Source organism: Dasypus novemcinctus, chromosome 13 (assembly GCF_030445035.2).
Source record: "Dasypus novemcinctus isolate mDasNov1 chromosome 13, mDasNov1.1.hap2, whole genome shotgun sequence".
In the NCBI taxonomy this organism is placed as follows: domain Eukaryota; kingdom Metazoa; phylum Chordata; class Mammalia; order Cingulata; family Dasypodidae; genus Dasypus; species Dasypus novemcinctus.
The window spans coordinates 26,189,158-26,211,638 of NC_080685.1; the positions used below are offsets into that span (position 1 = coordinate 26,189,158).

General features: G+C 43.4%; 2 protein-coding genes across 9 annotated transcripts; one reads left to right on the forward strand and one right to left on the reverse strand.

Moving 5' to 3' along the window:
* Positions 1–1,489: 1,489 nt before the first annotated feature.
* Positions 1,490–4,775, forward strand: OAZ3 (ornithine decarboxylase antizyme 3). The gene is given in 5 exon segments (NM_001290400.1): positions 1,490–1,718; positions 2,001–2,137; positions 2,982–3,157; positions 3,651–3,736; positions 4,520–4,775. Coding segments are annotated over 5 exon segments (705 nt in total). The 5' UTR covers positions 1,490–1,554; the 3' UTR covers positions 4,663–4,775.
* TDRKH (tudor and KH domain containing) lies at positions 3,327–21,463 on the reverse strand. Of its 8 annotated transcripts, none has more exons than XM_058309652.1 (14): positions 21,343–21,463; positions 20,689–20,805; positions 13,049–13,197; positions 12,214–12,320; positions 11,013–11,202; positions 10,167–10,306; positions 9,898–10,057; positions 9,014–9,174; positions 8,662–8,834; positions 8,373–8,437; positions 7,960–8,111; positions 7,631–7,732; positions 7,281–7,377; positions 3,327–7,093 (listed from the first exon to the last, which is right to left on the reverse strand). In XM_058309652.1, the coding sequence occupies exons 3-14, from the start codon at positions 13,170–13,172 to the stop codon at positions 7,041–7,043; spliced, it is 1,524 nt and encodes a 507-aa protein (XP_058165635.1). In that variant the 5' UTR covers positions 13,173–13,197; positions 20,689–20,805; positions 21,343–21,463; the 3' UTR covers positions 3,327–7,040. The 8 variants fall into 8 exon arrangements, with proteins under 8 accessions (XP_058165635.1, XP_058165632.1, XP_058165634.1 ...); XM_058309649.1 differs by having other exon boundaries at positions 9,727–10,057; XM_058309651.2 differs by lacking the exon at positions 20,689–20,805 and having other exon boundaries at positions 3,327–6,841; positions 7,009–7,093; positions 9,727–10,057; ... (1 more) ...; positions 11,113–11,202; positions 21,343–21,451.
* Between the last annotated feature and the right edge of the window lie 1,018 nt (positions 21,464–22,481).

Sequence of the window (22,481 nt, forward strand, 5' to 3'; positions counted from 1 at the left end):
ATGCTATTTATGTTAATGACTTTCAAATCTTTGCCTGCATAGTAGACTTCTCCAAACTCCAGATTTGAATATCCGATTGCTTGTCACCTTCCCTTTATATGCCTAATGGACATCTCAAAGTTAACATGTCCAAAACAGAACTCTCTCTACCCCTCCACACCCCTACCCCAAACTGTCCTACCTGTAGCCTTTCCCATCTCTATAGATGGAAACATTTTTTCCGTTCTTGGACTCATTCACTTCTCTGTCATACTCCACCAGCTCCTCTTGGTTCTACCTTTAAGCTATATCAAGAATCCAACCATTTACCACCAACCCTCCTGCTTCACCTTGGATTAAGACACCACCTTCATCTGGATTACTGCAATAATCTCCTAAAAGCTCCCTTAATTCTCTATAGTTTATTTGCAGCACAGAGGCCAGAATTTTTATCATAGTGAAAGAAAAGGCTATACAATGATAAGCTACAGGGCCCTGTGTGACCTGGCCCCATTCACTCCCTGACCTTATCTTTCTCCTCTCTGTATTGCTCACTTTGTTCCACACACAGCCTCCTTGCTATTTCTTAAAAACTCCAGACACATTACCTCCTTAGGCAGGGCTTTTGGACTGGCTAGTTCATCTGCTTGGAATGCTCTTACTCTCTGATGTTGGCTTGACTAACTCCTTCACTTCCTTCAAGTCTTTGATTAACTATCACCTTTTCAATGAGGCCCGCTTGGAATACCCTGTTCCAAGTCTCCACACTTCTGATTCTCCTTTATCCTGCTCTATTCTCCCCCCAAAGCAGTTATCTTCTAACATATTAAATAATTTATGTATGGTTTACTGTTTGAGTTCCCACTATTAGAAGATATGTTCCATGAGGCAGGGATCTTTGTTTTGTTTACTGATGTATCCCAACCACCTAGAATAGTGCCTGGCTTGTAGGCCCTCAAATATTTGTTGAATGGATGCGGTCTCAAACAGGTGGCTGCAGAAATCAGTCTTGCTCACAATGTCCTGATTTTTTATCAATAGTTTTTATTCTTTGAATTAGAGGCCAACAGATATATTTTTTAATGGAGAAATTTACCACAAAAATCTTTCCAGTTTCTATTGAAAAAAGCAGGCACTACTGAATCTGTTCCTCTATGATAACACTGGGTGGAGCCAAAATGGGTCTGCTTTCTTCAAGACAGGGTGTGGGATTTCCGTTCTGCTACAGCTCCACTCTGTAGGACCACCATTTTTAATTAGCTGTCCAGGCCCCGGGAGGCATTTAGTTTGTAAAGGGCCAGGTGGGCACAGGTGCTTCAGCAGGGCTATTTGCTAACCAGTACTGTTTTAAAGCGTTTTAACCACTGAGACAACTGTAAAGGGCATATGGGTTTAATATGAGCATTCGGTTAAGTGGGTAGGATGGGGTAGGAAAGCGGCAGAATCCTGAAGTGACTTAAGGGCTGACCTCTTATGTCATAGTGCCCACCAGGTCACAATGGCACCAGGGTGCTTGTACCTCTGCCTCCCATCTCTGAACTTCACTTTGCCGCAGGGAGGCACTGAACTGAGAAACTGCCTTGTAACAGGCTGCACCCCTCTCTTTACTCCCTTTCTTATATCAAGAGGGGAAAAACACGGAACTACCTCTACCCAATCTGGTCCCCATACGCCTATTATCTTTACTGCTACAAATACCGGATCACCCTCCGGGAGAAGATGTTTCCTTTTTATAAAAGGTACTTATTTTCATCTCTACTTGTATTTGTTTATATAAACTATAAGGAAGAATGGAATAATTTGAAAGAACTTCCCAAGTAGCAAGAGATGGTATTAGCAAAATAGGGTGGAAGGCTGAAAGGGAACTTTAGAATTTTTCCATCTAAGAAAATGGAAACAGAAGAACTGGCCCACAATAGCTGTAGAAGATAGTGTTAGAGCTTGGTCCTGCATACCTGGAAGCTATGAATACCCTCCCCCAGATCCTGAGGTGAACTAATTTGGGCCTTTTTCCCAACCAGCATCACTTATAGGGAACACGAGGACCTAACACTCCGGCCCCGTTCCTGCCTCCAGTGCTCCTGAGTCCCTAGTAGGCCTCCAGGTGGGGAGAAGCACTGACCAGGGTGACCACGACCAGCTAAAAGAATTGTACTCGGTAAGTGGACTGTGAGCTGATGCCATGACAGGGAAGCCCCTTGCTTGCTACAATACCTTGTGGAGGAGGGACAGTACCTAGCTGGAAAACTAATCACAGAAAGTTAAGAGCTAGATGGAACCTTGGAGCTCATGTGTAAAAGCCACATATATTATAGGTAAGGATTCTGACCTAGAGATTTAAAGTCAAGGTCACACAACTGTTGGTGAAAAGCAGAATGGGAAAAGAGGAAGGATGAACAAGGGCTCTTAATGGGGAATGGAGTCTTAATATTCAAAGAACAGGGAACTGATGTGGCTCAGTGGTTGAGTGTTCGTTTTCCACCTATGAGGTCCTGGGTTCAATCCCTGACACCTCAAAAAAAAAGTTTAAAAAAAAGTTCAAGGGACATAAAATTGTTGGGCTGCTAAGCTGGGACTAGAACTTAGAACCCCTATGTACCCTGCGCATGTCCGTGTGTCATACTGCATTAACATACCTGGGTATGATCTCTGCATTTTAAATGGCATATGGGAGAATTGAGGAAACCCACATGATGAAAAAAGTGTGACACTATCAATGAGAATGAAAATTAAATGATACAGCTTAAAAAAAAAAAAAGGCATTGTTCTTTAAACATTCATTTCTAAGGGGTTAGTGTACCCCTGAAGTGATGTCAGCAGGTGAAGTTATACTCCATCTACTCCACATGCTAGACTGAGCTAGGTTCTAGGACTAAGGCTCCCAAACAGCTCCCTTCTTGCCTCTCTGGACACAACCAGATCTGCCCGAGGTCTGATTTTGAGGACTAGGAGAGCTCAGAAGCAGGAGACCATAACTAATTTTTACTCCTGACCCCTTCCAGGCTGGGAACCTGACAGTGCTGTCTGCTGACCCCCTGCTCCACCAGAACCCAGTGCAGTTAGACTTCCACTTCCGCCTCACACCCCAGACCTCTGCCCATTGGCACGGCCTTCTCTGTGACCATCGACTCTTCCTGGATATCCCATATCGGGCCTTGAATCAAGGCAACCGGGAAAGGTGAACTGAACCTGGATGGGAAGTGGGGAAGGAAGGGGTAAGGGATTTCACCCTTCTATCACTTAACAGTCAGGGAGTGGGTATACTAACCAGTGAGGGCTGATTCAGGAGCTGGATATAGGAAAAACACTCACCTGACAGACAAGCCATTCAACTGAGCCAGCATCTATGGTTCCAGGGAAAGTGTTTATGGGAGGTGGCACATAAGTGGGGAATCCATAAATTGTTGAGTAACAGGAAGTGCTTTCCAGCTGTTTGTCTCTAGCGCAGTCCCTTCCTTCTCCTCCCCCTCCACTACCCATCAGTGGCTTGCTCTTAGTTGTTAGTCCAGTGGTAGACAATTCCTTGGCTTTGGAGAAAAAGTGACCAAAACGAGTTTAGCAACTTCCATTTCCTTGCAGAGTAAAAACTGACCAATGAGATCTCTTCTGCTCCTAGTAGGTGTCTTTTTGGATCCTGAGTTAACTGCAATCTTTCTTGCTCTGGCTTCTAGTTTGACCGCAACTCTGGAGTATGTGGAGGAGAAGACCAACGTTGACTTTGTGTTTGTGAATTTCCCAAATGATCGGAATGATAAAGGTGATCTTCTCTGACCTTCACTGCCCTTAGTGCTGAAGCTGCTGGCAGCTTTTCCTGTGTGGGAGACCCTGCTCCCTCTTTACAAAAAGGCACCCTCAAGCATTTGAGGGATTTTTATCCCACCTCCTGCCTCAGAAATCAAGGCATCTAACATTTTATTCATTCAATTTACAAGTAGACTATCTGGAAGCCACTTCAGGCAGATTTTAGAGGCCAGACTGAAGAAGCATTGATGAATCCATTCAAATGGATTATGCAGAATCCATTCAAGAGGTTGGTAGGATAGAAAAGATCTCAGATGTATTGAGAGCCTACAGCATGAAGGGGTTGGGTATAAGGCCATGAGGATAAAAACAGATTTAAGCAGATGCCTGCAGCACATATTATATAAACTATAACCGCTTCCCCTTCAAGTTTATGTTCCGTTGGCTATTAGACAAAGGGGTGGTCAATAATGATCATTCATAACATCTGAGCACTTACACCATCATGATGTTAAGCACATCATAAATATTGAGTCTTCAGTCCTGTGAGGAAGACTCTAGAATGTTTTACAAATGAGAAAACTGAGATTCAAAAGTTAATTTGGAGAATGTTACAAACCTAGTTAAATGTTACAGTCAGGGTTAGAGTCTAGGTCTGTTTGATTTCAGAGTAAATCATCTAATGCCTGCACAACACTGCTTCCCCTATGGCCATTCCCTAGAAGAGGAGACCAACTCTCTGGGGAAGTAGATGTACTGAGCTCCACAGTGTTTGCTAATGATTTTTTTCCTTTCACAGGTGCTTTGTTGCGGGCCTTCAGCTACATGGGCTTTGAAGTGGTCAAACCAGATCACCCTGCCCTTCCTCCCTGGGATAATGTCATCTTTATGGTGTATCCCCTTGAAAGGGACCTTGGCCCCCCACCCAGTGAACCTCCCTGACCATGCTTATTCCTACTTTGTGAGGGGCTGGGAGCCCTGACACATGGGGACCAAGGGTCCAGGATGTGATTCAGGACAACTTCCTTCATCCTAGGAATAAAGGGCAGTGCAATTCTCAAGTGTTCCCTCTTTCTTAGGGGGCAATAATGACGTGGGCTGGAGTGGAACATGAGCCTTTTAGAACTGAATTCACTGTAGGATAACAGTGAACTAGAGAGGCAAAGAACCCAAGAACTTTAGGTTCTCTTTGCCTCTCCCCTATCCTGAAACCATTCCTCCATTTATTCAATAATCATTTACTAAACACATGACAAAATACAAGAACCAAGTAATTAGGGAACTCAGAAAGAGCCTTTTTGGGAAGTTTTCAAAATATATTTGTGCTTAAATTGGAGACAAGTACTAATTCCTTCTCTCTGAATGTGGAAGAAACCAAGGAAGTATTCAGGGATCCCTTGGCTTTGGCTCAAGGGGAGTATTTCAACAGATACAATAGCAAAGAAGAGGGCAATCTCAGCAGCAGGAAAAGTACAGGATTGCAGTGGCAGTGTGGCAAGTATCTCATAGAATGGGATGTAAACTGACAAAACTGAAATGCCATGTTAAAGGAATAGACTTACATACAATGTAATGAACTGCAGCTAGGAGTGACCCTACTCATTTTCTGAAGCAGGAAGTCCTATAAATTACATCAGAGGATAAGAGTAAAAGATCCCCGAGGAGCTGAGGAAGCTGGGGACCAAATGGCAAGGCTGTGGGGTAGCTCCAATTCCAGGCTTGAGCATTTCTCAGTGAGCAAATTCAGTAAACTGCAGCCAAAGTTGGAAATGTCAAATCAGGGAAGCCTCTCACCGATTCCTACAAGACTACACAAGCTACTTATCACAACTTCTTCACTGGAGCCTGTTACTTTGTACCAATATTTTTTGGAGGAAAAAACCTCTTATGACTATGGAAAAATACAGTTGCCATGTAGTATATAAGTAGATTTTACTAATCCTTGCACAGTATTAAAAAGTCCTGTGTAAGGCATCCTTATGTGCTAATCCAGTTTATCTTGTATGATTCTTAAAAAAAAGTTCATTCCACTTGTCATTCTATCACCCACATTACTCACATTTATAATATTTAAGTACCTTCTAATTCTCACTGGATCCTCAAAATACTATCAGAAATGGAAAGATGCAAGGAAGTGGGCTATCTGAAGTCTTACAGTAAGTTTGCAGTGGGAAGCGATTCCTGGAACCCATTTCTGGAATCCTAATACAGGTCTTTTCCTCCAAATAGTTTAGGTGCAGGGCTCTTTTTTACACAGCCAAAGCCTAAATGATTCTGATTCTTGTGCACAGCTGACTGAAGTAACTTTAGGGAAATGTGTGCATGGGAGAGACACGTTTCATAGATGTTGGCAATTTTCCCCAAATTTAGGCAAAGAAGATAGTTTACCCATAGGTCTTGCTTCCACCTTGGAATTTAATCAGCATTTGGTTTTAATTTTCTTGAGAACTTTATTCAGCAAAGAATCCCATTTTAAACAAAGTTATATGTTCTTTCTCTCCTTATAGATCTACGTGTGTATATACATATAGACACTACACTAGCAACTTATTAATATTTCCTAAGTATTCTCTACTTCATGTGCATTTTAACCGGTTTACAGGAAAATAGTTGGAGCATTGCTTCAAAAACCCCATCTCCAGTAACAGCAACAGTTGAGGCTGGGATGCAGTATTCTCTTCCCAGTTCCCTAGACTTTTTAATGTAATTATGCTGATTTTTACCTTTGCCTCCTGACCCACTGCAGTCTCCAGTTCACCACTCACAAACTTCCCTTAACCATAATCACTCTATGAAGTAAGCCAGAAGTCTTCAGAATCATCACTTCCAATGACCAAAAACCATGGCTGTTTCCCGGCCTCAAAAAGCACATGGCCTTACAGTGATATGTTTTATGACTGGTATATGGGAATAAGCCTGATGTTGAATAGCCAGGAAGTAACAGAGCAGTATTCAAATACTCGAATGGATACAGGGATGTGGAGTAGGGGAATGTATTTGTCTCCCTGTATCCTCCACACTTTTCTGATAAGTCCAACGAAGTAGATAACACATTTGGTACACAATAAACCAGACCATGTGTCAGTCTCTTCTCTCCAGGTACCAAATCCTGTGCCAAATCCTGCCAAAGACACAAAGACAGGCTCAACCTGAGAACAAGTTAAATTGCAGGAAAGCACCTGTAGAGACATATTAAGGTGGGACACAAAGGGAAGAGGGAAGAGAGCAAGGCCCCTGCTGTCAGCTCTCATTACTTTCCAACTGCTACAGATGACGGATCCAACTCACAGCAGATGATCAAGCCAGCTGAAATACAGACTTCAGAGTAAGTAGTCATCTTCAAGGTTATCATCACCAGACATAGAGGCAGCTTCTACGGAGCAAAAAGGAGAAGAAAGTTAAACACTGCCCTATTCTGGTCAGGAAGGTCCAGGGGAAGGTTCACCTGGCCTTTTGGTGCTTAGTGTTCTGGCTAAGCACTAAGTCTTAACTCCCTAATTTGGAGAGGTTGAGAGATGGTAACCTCCAAAGATGTTCTATGGAGGAATTGCTGTTCATACCTGATAAGCTAAAGCAGGACAGGGTATGTGCTATTTCTCCAGGGCTCTTCTTGGCCTCAGTCAGCATGCTGCCGAGAGATACATCTGTTTCTGTGGCCTGCAGGAATGAAAACAAGAGAACAGTTAACTGATGGGAAAAGAGAAGCCACCCTATCATTCTGCCCATAGGAACTGGTTAAGGCAGATGAGTTTGGCTCTGAGAGAGACACAGTGCCTCCTTTAATCAATTAGTGGAGCAACTCTGTGAGAGCCCTGAGGAAAGCTCTCTACAAAATATGACTAGAAGTCCTTGTGTTTCCACGCACCATGTCTAACTCAAAGAAGCACCAGAATTGACTATAATGGCTCACCATTTCTTGCAATGTGTCTGGGGAAGTTCGGTTTTCTTCCATGTCTTCAGGAAGCTCGACTGCATATCCTTTACGTACTAATTCTAATCCAATATCAAGTTTCTGAGAAGAAATATGAAAAGGGAATGATCGTCTTTCCGTAAGGAAGAGGAAATCTAAGGAAATGGGGTAGAAGACCTGCTATGAATACTGTAAAGACATTCCTCACTGGTGGACAGTGAGCAAGATCTTGGGAGCTAGGAGTAATATCATTTAAGGGTTTCTGGGAAAGAAAAAGTAAATGAGGCAGTATACTAAAAGAGTGAGAAGTGAGTGAACCCTCATCTTACCTTCCCATTGCTAGTATCATATAAGTAGATTTTTGGCCAAGTTGAGATGCCAGTCTGGACATAGCTAGAGATCTTGGCCACCAGGGGTTTCCAGTCAGCACAGTGAGTGAGTCTGTCAAATTCATCCAAAGCTTCCTCTTCCCACTGTTCACCTGGCAAAATATTGTAGGGGAGGGTCTAATAAGAGGTCAGTGCTAAGAAGGGTAGGGAATATACCCTGGAGAGAAATTATAACTATTCCTTTCTACTCCAGAAAATACCTATGTCTTCTCTGGTGAGAGTGGACCTGACTGCCAGGGAAGTACTAAGTATTAGTGAGGAAAAGCACTTGAGGGAATGTGAAGTCTTCCCGTGTGTTACATGAAAATTCTTCTACCTAGAGTCAGTGTCACTAGGCCATGTGATCATTTTACCTGTGGGTGCAATCCGTGCCAGACTACACTCAATTGCTTGAAATGGAAGGCTTAGAAAGTCACTCCTATAGTGAAAGAAGAGACTGAAATTAGACTCCTAAGGCCAAGAAGGGTATTCTTCTATTTCTTGCTTTTAGACAAAAACCACCAACCCAGAAGAGGATAGATGATCATCTGTTCTCTGCAAATAGGTTGTCTTCCAAATCCTCCTCACCTCCTGGTAAGGAGTGGCAACAGCGCACTCAATAGTTGGGCTCCAGTCTGACTCCCACCTTGACTCCACACTGACCTGAGAGCTCTGAGGTCCTTCAGTGGGCAATCTCCATTATCTCCAAAGTCAACAAAGTAGAGGTCCAGATTCCCATTCTCCAAGGTGCCAAGAACCCGGGCTCGATACCAGGAGCCATTTGTAGGTAAAGGTGCTGCCACAATGTCTCCTACCTGCACAGTCAAGTCTTCAGGCTAGACATGGGGATGAGGAGTCAAGAGAGGGGAGAGTTAGGAATGGGTCAGTTAATAAACGGACACAGGGAATACCAGAAGGAAGAATGAGTAGCTGTTCTACCAGAAAAAAAGTGTATTACAATGAAAAACGTGCCCTTCTTTCATTAAATCCTAACCCCGTCCCTATGGCAACTCACCAGACTGTTGTCATAGTGCTGGGTCATCTCACTGACAAGCTTATCCAGTTGGAGGCTGCGGGAGCCAATGATTTGGATCCAGAAGTGGTTAGGGTGTTCAGAGGCTGAGACGTAGACTTCCAGGTACTCATCAGCATGGAAACTGAAGTCAGGACTGGGGACTGAACACAGGGATAAGGATGTGGTGGCCACATCAGAAACATCTCTGGTTGGAATGAGACTGCACTGGGGAGTGGGAGATGCCAACAGTACGTGGCTGTTACCACATTAAAAACGGCTTGAGGGACAACTGATAAGGTTTTGAGCACCTATGCACAAAAGAGAAATCTCAGAGCTTTTTCATTCTTCTTGAATAGTATTTTTAAAAACAGTAATGAGACAGGCAAAAGCTCAGACTGAGTATTTAATTGTTTAATAAATAGGAGAAAGAAAATCATGTAAATTCAGGTATTTGATATATCACTTACAGACTAGTTTCCTTTTGTCAGCATATTTCTATCTCATTCCCCTTTATCATTAGTTGGTTTGTATTCAGAAAACCATTACTTATGTTTAGTACCAATCCAAGTAAAATATTACTGGAAAAACATCTATATGACAGATTTGCAAGTAATTAAGAAAACAAAGTACTTTTTATTACTTCCTATTTTGAGTCCTCTAAGCCAGTATTTCCATCTTTCCTATGGCTAATGGGCTCCCTCTTTGTTACATACTTTCAAACACAGACATCTCTGGACTGGCCTGGGCTCCAGACTCCTCCTGAAGGTTGTCACCATTAGGTTTTCCCCAGGCACCTTCTTCCTGTGCTGGCCCTACAACAGCCATGTCGCCACCTCCATTGTGTGGAGGAACTGCCAGTGTTGTAGCCTGCACTTTGCTAGTACCAGTGTTTTTCCACATAGTTGGCTCTCCAGCTCCACCTGGCTCTGTCACTTCCTCTCTTCTTACACTAATGGGCTGCTTGCGTGGGACTCTTGTTTCTGCAGAATGAGCAATTCTCTTCCGAAGTTCTTCATCTTCTGAAACTTTCTCCAGGATCAAATGCTATGGAAAACATGAAAAGGCATGACATCTATGTGGCCAGATATTCTGACCCAGGGCTGAGTAAAGGTTCTTCTCATTCTTAAGCACAATTCAATTCTAAGCTACTTACCTTAGCTGCTGCCACTTCCCTCTGTGTTCCTGAGATTTTTATAAGTCTTGATAGTAGTAATGTCCCCTCTGATTCTTTGTCACAAGTAATTTTGGCTCCAGAGGCCTTACAGATAGAACGAATTGTCTCACCACCTCTCCCTGCATTGAATAATACACAAAACTGTTCTTCCCTCCCTGCTAACCTAAACTACTAGAAAAATCATATTCTGTATAAACTGGGAGAAGAGAGTCAGTTTTCATTTCCAAATTAAACAAAACGTAAGATGTTAAATGGAAACCAGGAGCTGCTGAAATCCTTACTGTAGGGAGGAGAATATTGCATTATTTACTTTTTCCACTTTATTTAAACTCTACACCTTGACAAGGTTAACTTCTTTATGCCATTTTCATTTTCTGACCACTCAGCAAGGACATTCTTTATATCCCAAGCTCTTATACTACCCAGAACACTAGGCCAAGAATGGCACATTTCCCTGGCTCTCACGGCAGCACTAAGGAATGTCCTATGGAAAAGCATAGCAGGTGCTCTCTATAGCACAATCTTGAAAGATTAGGGATAACATGAACATTCTTAATGTCCCTTTAAAAATCTATTATGAGGTAAATACATTTACCCGAACCCTTCTGGAACCTAATTTTAAGGTTCAGATCATATAACTTCCTGAACTGAGTTTTATTTTAACACTGGTTCAATAAAAAAATAAAATTCTGGTCTCAATGTCCCTGTCTTTTTTTTCTCAGCAAGGTGAAGGCGGGGAAGACCAGGAAAAACCTTGGGGAAATGTGAAAAGAAAGGCAGAGGTAAAGAATAAAGAAAACAGCAGAGGAAGCCATCCAGTGGTACCTATGATTCTGCCCACAGATCTCTGGGGAACTGAGAGCTGCTCAGACACGGGGGTATTCTCTGTCAGGATCTGATGGATTGCTGCTTTGGCTTTGCACACCTGAACAGGAAAACCACTGATAAGCAGTACCCGCTCATCGCCTACATCCTCTGTGTCCACGTCAATCCGAGCGCCTGTCTGTTTCCGAAGCTGTAGAGAAAAGGATACATGAATCCATGGTAGTAGGTTCTGGAAGAGTTCCATAGGGGCCTAAATCCTGGAGGCAGATGGGGTTAACCACAGGAATCAGTTATGCTAAAATGCTAAAATCAGTCCTCAATTACTTGTACTTATGGAAGATTAGTGACAAAGGTAACCCCAGTTATTTTAAAACAACTTCTCGGGAAACGGACTTTGGCCCAGTGGTTAGGGCGTCCGTCTACCACATGGGAGGCCCGCGGTTCAAGCCCCGGGCCTCCTTGACCCGTGTGGAGCTGGCCCATGCGCAGTGCTGATGCGCACAAGGAGTGCCCTGCCACACAGGGGTGTCCCCCGTGTAGGGGAGCCCCACGCGCAAGGAGTGCACCCATAAGGAGAGCTGCCCAGCACGGAGGAGGGAGCAGCCTGCCGAGGAATGGCGCCACCCACACTTCCCGTGCCGCTGATGACAAGAAGCGGACAAAGAAACAAGATGCAGCAAAAAGACACAGAAAACAGACAACCGGGGGGAGGGGAGGGAATTAAATAAATAATAAATCTTTAAAAAAATAAAAATAAAAATAAAACAACTTCTCTTTTGGTTTAGAACTCTTCCTTTCCTCCTAATTTTTATCTGATTAGAAATCAAATATTTTGTCTTCCTGATGTTCCAACTGAACAATGAAAGATGGAAAGAACAAGGCAGAGAAATTCAGTATTTCCTGGCAATTAATGAGAGTTCATTAATTCCATAGTAGAAAAGAATGGTTCAAACGATACGAAGCTGAGAATCATCCAATCAAAAGCTCTGATTTCAATCTAAGTCATCCGTTCTCTATGGAGCAGAAGTACTCATCTCTAGAAGGAAAACCGCTTAGTTTGCTAAAAAGTTCTTGTGCTTTTTCTTGTTAAATATGCATACTATCGGTATGTTTTGTGGAATGGGGGAAGAGAAGGGAAGATGAAAAAAAATTTATAAAGAGTCGATCCCTGGGAAAGCCTGTTGCCTTGTCGCACACTTACCTGTTTAATATTGGCTCCTTGGCGGCCAATGATCAGCTTCACAGCCTCCTGGGGAACCCGCATCTCTATCTCAATGTCATCTTCCCCAACAAATGTCAGGCGCTCTTCTGCACAGATGATAATAATCAGATCAAGCTTGGATTTAACATCCAAAGCTACTCTAGCCTTCCCCAAATCTGGCTGTCCAACTGATACTGATCCAAGAGATAAACTGAGGATCTCAACCATAATGACAAGGAGAAATATTTTCTGAGTGGGAATTAGAAGGTCCCAAGAAGATGGGCCTTCTCTCTTCTGAGGATGCTTTTTCAGATGCTAAAATGGGAAAAGCATTATTTAGTCTTTGCAAACAGGAGGTGCTGGGTATTGAGCAAACTATTCTTCCCAAGACATATAATTTCCAAAGAATGAGGGTTTAGAGTTGGCAGAAGAGTCAACTAAGCTCAGAACTTCTTCTGACTGATTTGTACATAAATCATTTACTACTCTAGGTCTAGCTTGTGGGGAAATTGCCTTCTCCTATCAACTGAATAGAGAGAAGGAGCATGTGAAGAAGATAAGAATGCTCATACACACACACATTCCATTGCAGCATTGATGCTATTGAAGGGAACATGTCAATGGAATTATAAAATGACTTCTTCATTCCATAGACTAACTTTATAGTAAAATTGTAAGAAAGAAGAAACCAAATAGTTTTGGTCAAAGATCTCTCAAAGAAAGTCAATTACAAGCCAACAATACCAGTTCTGGCAAGGGAAGAGCTTTCATTTCAATTCATCAAGGATGGAACAGTTTGAACATTTCCACATGCACAGCCATGGAGTTTACATACCTCTGCTTTCCCTATATCTGCGGTATAGGATATAGGCAACTGTTGCACTAGCTGGGATCCCAAGACCCAGTGCTATTTTCTGAATAGTGGACAGGCTTGTCCAAGAAGTCCTTTCAGAGGACATTTTCTGCTGTGCTATGACTTACATCCTGAAACAAATAAGGGAGAAAAGCTTTTATTCAACACTTGCTAAGACTGGCAGAGGCACACATTTTAATATTACTGAAAAGAATACTATTGTCTAACTTCGCATTTCAAAAGCTTCACAGTTTCAAAATCTAATTCACTTAAAAGGTCTCAGGATATATAAAAAAGTTAGCTGAGGGACACATACACATACAACGAAATGGAAGCATACTTCATTCTCCCTGTTCCAAGGAGAAATGTGATAACTCTGTTACAACTTCAGTAGACAAAGGAACAGAAAAAAAATATTAAATGAATCACATTCTAAAAATATGTATTTAGATTTTGTGTCAAACTATTTCAAACTCCTTTTTGTCCTTCTGTCCAGGCCTTTCCAGAAGCTGTTTTCTCTGCATGGAATGCAATTCCAGGCCTAGTAAAGGCCTTGCTACTTACATTTCTTGGAAATACAGTCTTTATTTACCATCTCTACTTCTGATTTCTATTAACTTTTCAATGAACAGTTAAAGGGGGTTCTGCTCTACTCCTTCACCCAAACTGCAACTTCCCATATATGAGAGTGCGTGCATGAAGCCTTATCTCACCTTACCTCTTTGAGCAGCAGGAAGGCAGCCATCCCTTCACAAAACTTGGTTTCTTTGTCCTCCTGGTTTCTCCTATTTCCCTGGAGGACCTTCAAGTTTTGGCCTTGTCTTCCTATATCCTCTATCCAACTGCTATTGCCACTCTGCTCTTTGGACAATTTTATCTACACCTGCAGCTTCAAATGCTTCCCATATACTAGTGACTCCAACAACAGTACATGTGGCCTAATTCAGATGCTTAGCAAACCTCAGTTAGACCACTGCAGTGGCCTTCTTCCTGGACTTCCTGCTACTAGTCTCACACTTTGGTTTGCTGCCAAGCAAATTTTAACATGTCCCTAACTGGATTTCCTTATTCCATGCACCTTCTCATCCTCCTAGACAATTATTTTATCTCTTCTTTTTTCAAACCTCTAGCACCTCTTTCCCCATCCTCACTTTCAACTGATATCCTTGTTTCCTATTTCACTGATAAAACAACAAACATTCAGAGAATCTCCGTAAGTTCCCACCACATTTACCCACCCACCTAGCTCCTTCTGCACCTAATTACTCTATTCTTCTGTGGCCATGGATGACTGTGTTCCCAGCACTGTTGTCTCTCATAAAGTGTTCCTCTACCAGTTCTCCCTCCTTTTCCAGTATCACAACATTAATGGTTCCTTCTCTTCTGGTTCTTTCCTTCAGTATACAAATATGCTATTGTTTCTCCCTTCTTGAAGAAAACCCTTTCTAGACTCCACTTATTCCTCTAACTACTTCCCATTTCTTACTTTCCCTTTTCAGGAAAACTCAAGAGTGAGTCAATACTTCCATCTTCAATATCTCTTCCTGAGTCCAACCTAACTGCTCTTGTCAAGGTCACCAATGACTTAACATTGCTAAATCCAGTGATCAATTCTTGTCCTCATCTTACCTGACCTTGCCAAGGTATCTAGCATAGCTGCTGACTCCCTCTGTTCTGAAACGCTTTTCTCACTTGGTTTCCAAGACAGCACTCTCTCCTGGTTTTCCTCCTCCCTTTCTTCAGTCTCTCCTTTGCTGGTTCCTTCTCATTTCCCTAACATCTAAACACAGGAGTACCCCAGGGCTCTGGACTTCACCTTCTCAGTTTTAACTATACTTACTTCCCTGGTGATCTCATCCAGGCTCATTCATGGCTTGGCTTTAAATCCCATTTATATGCTGATAACTTCGAAATTCATAGATCCAACTAGAACTTTTCTTCCAAACTCCTGGTTTGCATATCCAACTGTCATCTCCATTTGATATCTAACAGGCATCTAGAACTGGGCAACACTGAGGTCCTCATTTTATCCCCTCTTCCTAGTGTTTTGACATCTCGGTAAAAGGTACCTCCATTTTTTAATTGTAGTTGATCAGGCTAAAATCTTAGTCATCCTCTCTGTCTCAAACTGCACATCCAGACTGTCAGCAAATTCTACTAGCTCCACTCTTCAAATTAAAAAGCATTTGGCCACTTTTTACTTCTCTAGGCCCCACTCTAAACCACTATCTCTTGCCTGGATTATTACAACTGCTTTCTAATTTTCTTCCCTGCATTTGGCATTGTCCCTTTGGTTTATTCACAACACAACACCTGAGTAAATCAAATGAATTTACTAATCTGCTCAAAACCTTCCAGGAGCTTCTCATCTCATTATCATTAAAAGCCAAAGTCATTACAGTGGCTACTTCATCTTGAGTGTCCCTCCATTACAATGTCAAGTCTATAAGGGCAAGAATTTTTGTTTTTCTATATCCCTAGTGCTTAGCACACAGTAGCCTCTCAAATATTTGTCAAATAAATGAACACATTTCCTCATCTGGCTTAAATGTAAACTCCTTAATGGCACAAAAATTTCTTTACAACCTGATGTCTGCCTACAACCTTCACAGCCTCATAGTCTAACTCCACCTTTAATGGGGGAATATGATGTGCTTCCTTATGTATCCTTGCTCCAACATGTGTCACTTCTGTCTTCTTAGACTTACTCCTTATCCCATCTGGTGTCTGTGGCAAAATTCTATGCCTTCTTCAAGTCTCAGTTCTAATATCACCTCCTCTTCTGAGGCCTCTGGGATTTCCCCTAGCTGACTTAGGATGTTCCTTCTGAGTTCACACTTCTTCATGTAAGATACTGCCATTCTGGCATTTTTTTCTCACTGTAATTTAACTGTTTATTCACTATGTCTGTGCCTTCTAGACTACTGGCTTCACCAATATAGACCTACTAACATTTGAGAACTTCTGTATGCTAGATGCTATGGTGGTACTACAGATTCAAGGATGAAAAGATAAACGTATTGAGTAGCGACAATACCAGGCACTTTATTTACATTATTTCATTCACTCTTCATACAACCCTGTTAAGTAGGAAATATTAACCCCATTTTTACAGAGGAGTACACACGCTCAAAGTGGTTACTTAACCTCTTGCCCTGAGGCAGGGCTATCATTTGCTTATTAAAAACCTTTTAATGTGAGTATAGAAGTTCCCCTGCCCCCTCTTCCTTTTACCTAAACTCTCAAAGGAACAGTAATAGGTTATCGTTCCTCTTTATTTTGATCAATACACTTAATTCAAAATTAATAAGTACTGGTGGAAAACATTGTAAGTGGTTAAAAAAACTAAAGTTTTTATTTTCATCTATTACAATCTAGTAGAACAAAACACAATGTGGCTTTTAACTAGATTTGCTTAAAAATAACTGAGGAAAATGTAATTTATGCTGTAATTTGCTTCCAGGTACAAAAATTCAATCTAAAGGATTATGATATACACCCCCCCACCAAAAAAAAAAGTCTTTTTCCTTAAAGGAAAAAAAAAACCCCACAAAAGCCTGGTTGTATGCCAGTAAGGCTAAAAAAAAAAAGAATATAGAACGTACTCAGGAATAAAACTTTGATTCTAAATGGGCATTACCTGAAAGTTTATAAGGAAAAGAGAAGATGTAGCGTGGTAATCTTACTCCAGAGAGTAGATAAAATCACAAAAGGAGAGTGGATTTCTTACTCCTGTCACACAGAAGACCATGATTTACATCTGATCTCAGAGAATTTTACTGACCAGCAGAACTGAATAAAATTCTTCAGGGAACTGCCAGAAGTCTGATAAATCTATTATTTTCTAGTGGATAATTTCAACAAATTTAATCCACCTTCTTGCTGAGACTCATGGTCTGAAGAGAAAAACACAATCTCCTTTTATTATTTTCGTTGGGAGCTCTTTTCAAGAGTCCTATTATGGGTGATCAGTTACTCAGCAGATCCAGTATAGCACTTTTAAAGATTGAGTTTCAACCTGAAGGAATTTTTTTTTTCCTTTTCTTTTTAGGGGATAGGAAAAAAGAATTTAATGTGCGTTCGTTCTCAAGTATGAGGCTCCTTCCCTAATTCACTGGGTAATTCATTTATTAAAACAAAAACAAAAACAAAACAAATCAGGCTGCAAATAAAATCTTCCACCACTGAGAAGTTAAGGTGGCATGATGTAAATACCAAAGGAAAGGAAACAGGTTTTGGATCATAAAGGAAAATTTTTGTTTAAATAATTTTTGAACACATGAGCCTCAAACTGCTACTTTCCTACATTGAGATGGTTTATTCTGAATGTCTAGAAAAGATTTGAGGGAAGTGGACTTAGCCCAGTGGTTAGGGCATCCACCTACCACATGGGAGGTCCGTGGCTCAAACCCTGGGCCTCCTTGACCAGTGTGGAGCTGGCCCATGCGCACAAAGAGTGCCCTGCTACGCAGGGGTGTTCCCCGCGAAGGGGAGCCCAACGCGCGCAAGGAGTGTGCCCCTTAAGGAGAGCCGCCCAGCATGAAATAAAGTGCGGCCTGCCCAAGAACGGCGTTGCACATACGGGTAGCTAACACAACAAAATGACACAACAAAAAGAAACACAGATTCCCGGTGCCGCTAATAAGGATAGAAGGGGTCACAGAAAAACACAGCAAATGGACACAGAGAGCAGACAATGGGGGGGGGGATAAATTAAAAAAAAAAAAATTGACTTATGTTTTCCTGGTCACTCATTCACTCATTATCTTTTCACATGGTCTTTAAAGTACAAAGCTTGTTTTCAATATTAATGTGCCTCAGCTAAACAGTGCTATATCCCTGAGTCATGGGCTGAGCATAATGGGATACAAGGAAGAATATGAATTCCAGCCCCGAGACACAATACAGTAGGAAAGATAAATGCCAAAACAATTAAATGCAAGAAACGCATTTAAGGTAGGGGAGGGGGAGGAGTTAAGGCAACAACTGGGAGGTGCTAGAGGGTGCACAGTTGAAAACCACCTCATTAAAATGCAAATAGTTTTTTCTGCATTCAAACCAATATATATTGACTGGGTATGCACTGTGTGCTTGGCCCTGGAGCAAAATAGGCAAGACAGACTTCGCAGCTGCTCTCTTGGAACTTTCTGGTAGGGAAGGTCTTATCTTGATGGGCAGAGGTCCTTACTTGCTTTTCCCTAGCAGCCTTTCCATTGTTTCCTTAAAGAGTTTTTCAGTATTAAAAGCTTTGGGAAATAAATCTAGCCCTGTGAAAAAGAGCAAACATTTGATCAGCACTCTGCTGTCTGCTTTTTTTTTTTTTTTTGAGAAACCAGGGTTGGGGATTGAATCTGGGACCTCTGATGTGCGAAGCCAGCACTCAACCACTGAGCCACATTGGCTTCCCTGAGTTGATTTTATCGCTTGTTTTGCTTGCTGTGTTTTCTTTTTCAGGAGGCACCAGGAAAAGACTTTGGGACCTCCCATGTGAGAGTGGACCCTCCCATGTGGGAGCAGGCACTGAACTGCTTGAGCCACATCCACTTCCGCTGTCTGCTTTACCACCCCCTTTTTTGACCACAATTCAATCTCCAGGGCACAGAAATCAGAATTTTAGAATTAGAAGGGACGGCAGAGATCTTGTGAACTCATTAATAGCACTTGCAGCTGGGGGAAACTGAGGTCCAAGGAGATAAAAGAATTGTCTTAAGATCACAAAACTTATTAGTCACTTCTACACAGTGTGAATACAAGAGAAAAAAGTCTGTTTTGAAGGCCAGTCATGATTGCACCTCTTCAAGTAGTCTCAAGGGACTAACAGCATTTTTCAGTTCAGAAACTATCAAGATTAAGGCAAAAGGACATGATATGCCTCTGGCTTTGCAGACATTCCCCCTCCCCCCCAACACACACACATCCTGACTCTCTAAACTAGGTTGGGTTCCATTGCTAAGGGCTTCCCTAGTACCCTGAACATCCTTTCACAACACATGCCACTCTTGTAATTCTAGATTAATAGTTGTGTCTATAGTGAGAAGGAACTGAGACAGCAAAAAGTGGGTGTATCGACACCAATTTGGAGACTAGTCCAGGTGGAGATGATAGAGATGAAGAGCAGATGGAGGGAAGAGGATGTGGCTCAACTGACAAAGCATCCACCTACCATATGGGGGGTCCAGGGTTCTAAACGCAGGGCCTCCTGACCCCTGTGGTCCCCCGTGTAGGGGAACCCCATGCGCAAGAAATGCTCCCCATAAGGAGAGCTGCCCGGTGTGGGGGGGGGGGGGGGGAAAGCGCAACCCACCCAGGAGTGGCGCCACACACATGGAAAGCTGATGCAGCAAGATGACGCAACAAAAAAAGAGACGCAGTTTTCTGGTGCCACATGATAATACAAGCTGACGCAGAAGAACACACAGCAAGAGGACACAGAGCAGACAATGCGGGGGGGGGGGGTAATAAATAAAATAAATCTTTAAAAAAAAGAGTAGATGGAGTAGGGAAAATTTTAATAGGTAGGTTCCACAAGACCTAGCAATTGATTTATGGAAAGGTAGAGAGTAGAGTCAAGGAACTGGCTATCAGGTTTCTGGTTTGAGCATATTGTAGATGTTGGTGGTTGATAGAGAATGTTAACAATTTGGTGGTTATGGTAAGGGGGTGGGTGTGGCAGGAAAATGAATGTCCATAAGGATAAATTTATTAGGCAATTCCTACTTGAGCCAAAAGCTAAATTTCACTAACTCCTCTTCAGCTCTTACAAATGAATTTCGTGCTGATTGAGTTATCAGCTGATATCTCAGAGAATGAGTATCTACTTGATTAATCAAGAACAGTTTTGCTTATAATTCACATATCCTTTCACAACGTTCTAAGTTTCTGTTGAAAAAAAGAAATAAAAGTGGGAAATAACACGGTGCAAACAGAGACAATTCAGTACAGTATTGAATGCTGGCTTGAGTTTGTTTTTTTTACTTAAAATTGAATGGGAAGGAAGAAGAGACTAGAACTTAAGACCACAGTATCTAGGGGAGGCAAGGTTAGAAAAAAAAAAAGAGGACACACATGTATATCAACTCTAATGATTGGTTTTCAGTAAAATCTAACTTTGGAATTTCCTGAGGTGGTGGAGATGGCAACACAACACTGTAAGCAAAATTAACAGTACTGAAACATATCTGAATGTGGTTAAAAGAGGGAAATGTTAGGTTGTAATATGGTAACGGAATAAAAATTCAATTTAAAAAAATCCATGGAAATGCACTACACAGCAAACCCTAAGTTAAGCCATGGATTATTAAAATAGTACAATGATAAAAAGTGCTTTCAATTGTTACAAATGCTCCACATCAATGCGCGGTGTTGATAACAGGGAGGTATACGGGAATTCTGTATATTAAGCATGGTTGGTCTATAAACTCACAACTTCTCTAATAAAGAAAAAAATTAAAAAAATAAATTAAGAAAACAGGTGCTAACAAGTATTCGATGTGCGTATCCCACCCAGGTTTACTTTTCTATCATTGTTTCAAAAACATTCTTAGGAGTCAACTCACCCTGTGAGCTCTACGGGGGCAAGGATATCTATCTCACTACAACACCCTGTAATAACCAGAACTCACCAAGTACCTAAAACATGGTAATAAGTTTGTTGAACTGAAGCAGCTCAATCTTCTCATCCCTGCTACACTTATTTTAAAACCAGTGAGTAGAAAAAGCCTCAACCCGACGCTTTCAAGCTGAAAAAAAAAAGGGGGGGTCTAAAAATAAAGTTTTGAAATGAGAATCTTCAGTTTAAAGCCCACGACGGTGATACCTGCATTAAGAGAAATTGGCGGAACAATCATCCCAATTTATTATTCTGACGAAGTACAGAGTCACCCTAATAGAGAAACTAAAGAAAAAGCTGGGGAAGATAACAGGCAAAATAATCTGATGGCGTTTCTCAGTCTCAAAAAGGAATCAGACGCAGAGCCCAGACGGACGCGGGGCAAACCCTCCCGCACCTGGTCCGCTGGGCTTCCCCCGGGGACCAGTGTTTCCTTTGGATATGGTTTACTACCTCCCGAGGTAAAGCGGCCCCCGAAACAACCCCCAACCAGCGGCCGATAGCGCCTCCCACCCCCCACCCCCCACCCCCGCACCCCCTCGCCTCGCCCCGGGGCTCCTCGACGCCTCCTTTCCCTCAACCAGCATTTTCGCCTCCACGTTGCCAACGACTCCGCCGGGCCTGCCTCTCCCATCCCCAAACCTCCGCTCTCGGCGCCCGCCTTTACCGCTCCTCGACGGTAGGCTGCTGGGTACACCGCCTCGCACCTCAGCCCAGCAGCCTTCACCTCCTCCCACTCGCACCGCGACTCCCGGCGCCGCCCGCCTGGCTCCCCCCGCCACTTCCCCGCCCCCGTGGCCCGCCGGCACCAATCAAAGCCCGGCTCTCAGGCCGACCAATCACCGTCCCCGCCACAACCAATCTTTCCGCGGGCTGCCCCTGAGCGACGTAGCTGGTGCGGGTGATACCCAATTAGCAGGAAGGACTTCAAAGCCGGCCCATGAGACCAGCCAATAGGATTCAGCGAAAGCTGGCGGCGTTAATAGGGCTCGCACCTGCTGAGAATTAACAGCCTGTCAGAGGCGTGCCTAAACCCTCGCAGTCCTCCTTTGGCCAGTTACCCGGGAGGCGCCCGCCTCCTAAGCCTTGGGGAGAAATCAGCGCTCCCAAGGCTCGGATCGAGGGGTGAGAGGATTGAATCACTTGTGCGTGTCACCGTTCGTACCACACGGGTGCGGTTGTACAAAGCCAGTGCCGTTCCACAGCCCAGTGCACTACCACCCATAGCGGCCCACTAGGGCGACACTCCACACCGGGTTCTTCTTGCGATCTCGGGCCTCGACTGGTCTCCCATCCCGTGACTGGGCTCAGGAGACGTGGAGACATTTTGGGGGGAAACACACAATAAACTTCGTAGATGGAGCTCAGGCCCAGGGAAAGGAACCGCGCGTCGAGAGCGAGGACCCACTCTTCTGTCCTGCACCAACGCTGGGGAGCGAGGCAGCAGCACGAACGGGGCTGATGGGGCCCTGCTTCCCGCGGCCCCGGGGTAAGGGAGTCGCGCTGGGGCGGGAGGCCGGGGCAAGCCTTCCCAGGGGCTTGCGGGAAACAGCCTGCGGGGAATCGCGCCGCCGGGGCAGTTTCTGCGGGGGCGAGAAACGAGGTGCGTTTTTGAAGGCGACGGTTTGCTCTGCTGGATTGAATTCCAGCCGCCGGCCGCCGCCCTGGACCGTTAGGAACGGTTGGACGCTGTTGCCGCCCCCCACGTCTCGCCCGCCCCCCCATGACTCCCCCGCCCTTTCGAGACTTCCCCGCCCACCCATGGCTTCCCAGCCCCCAGGGCTCCCCCCACCCCCCAAGAGCTCC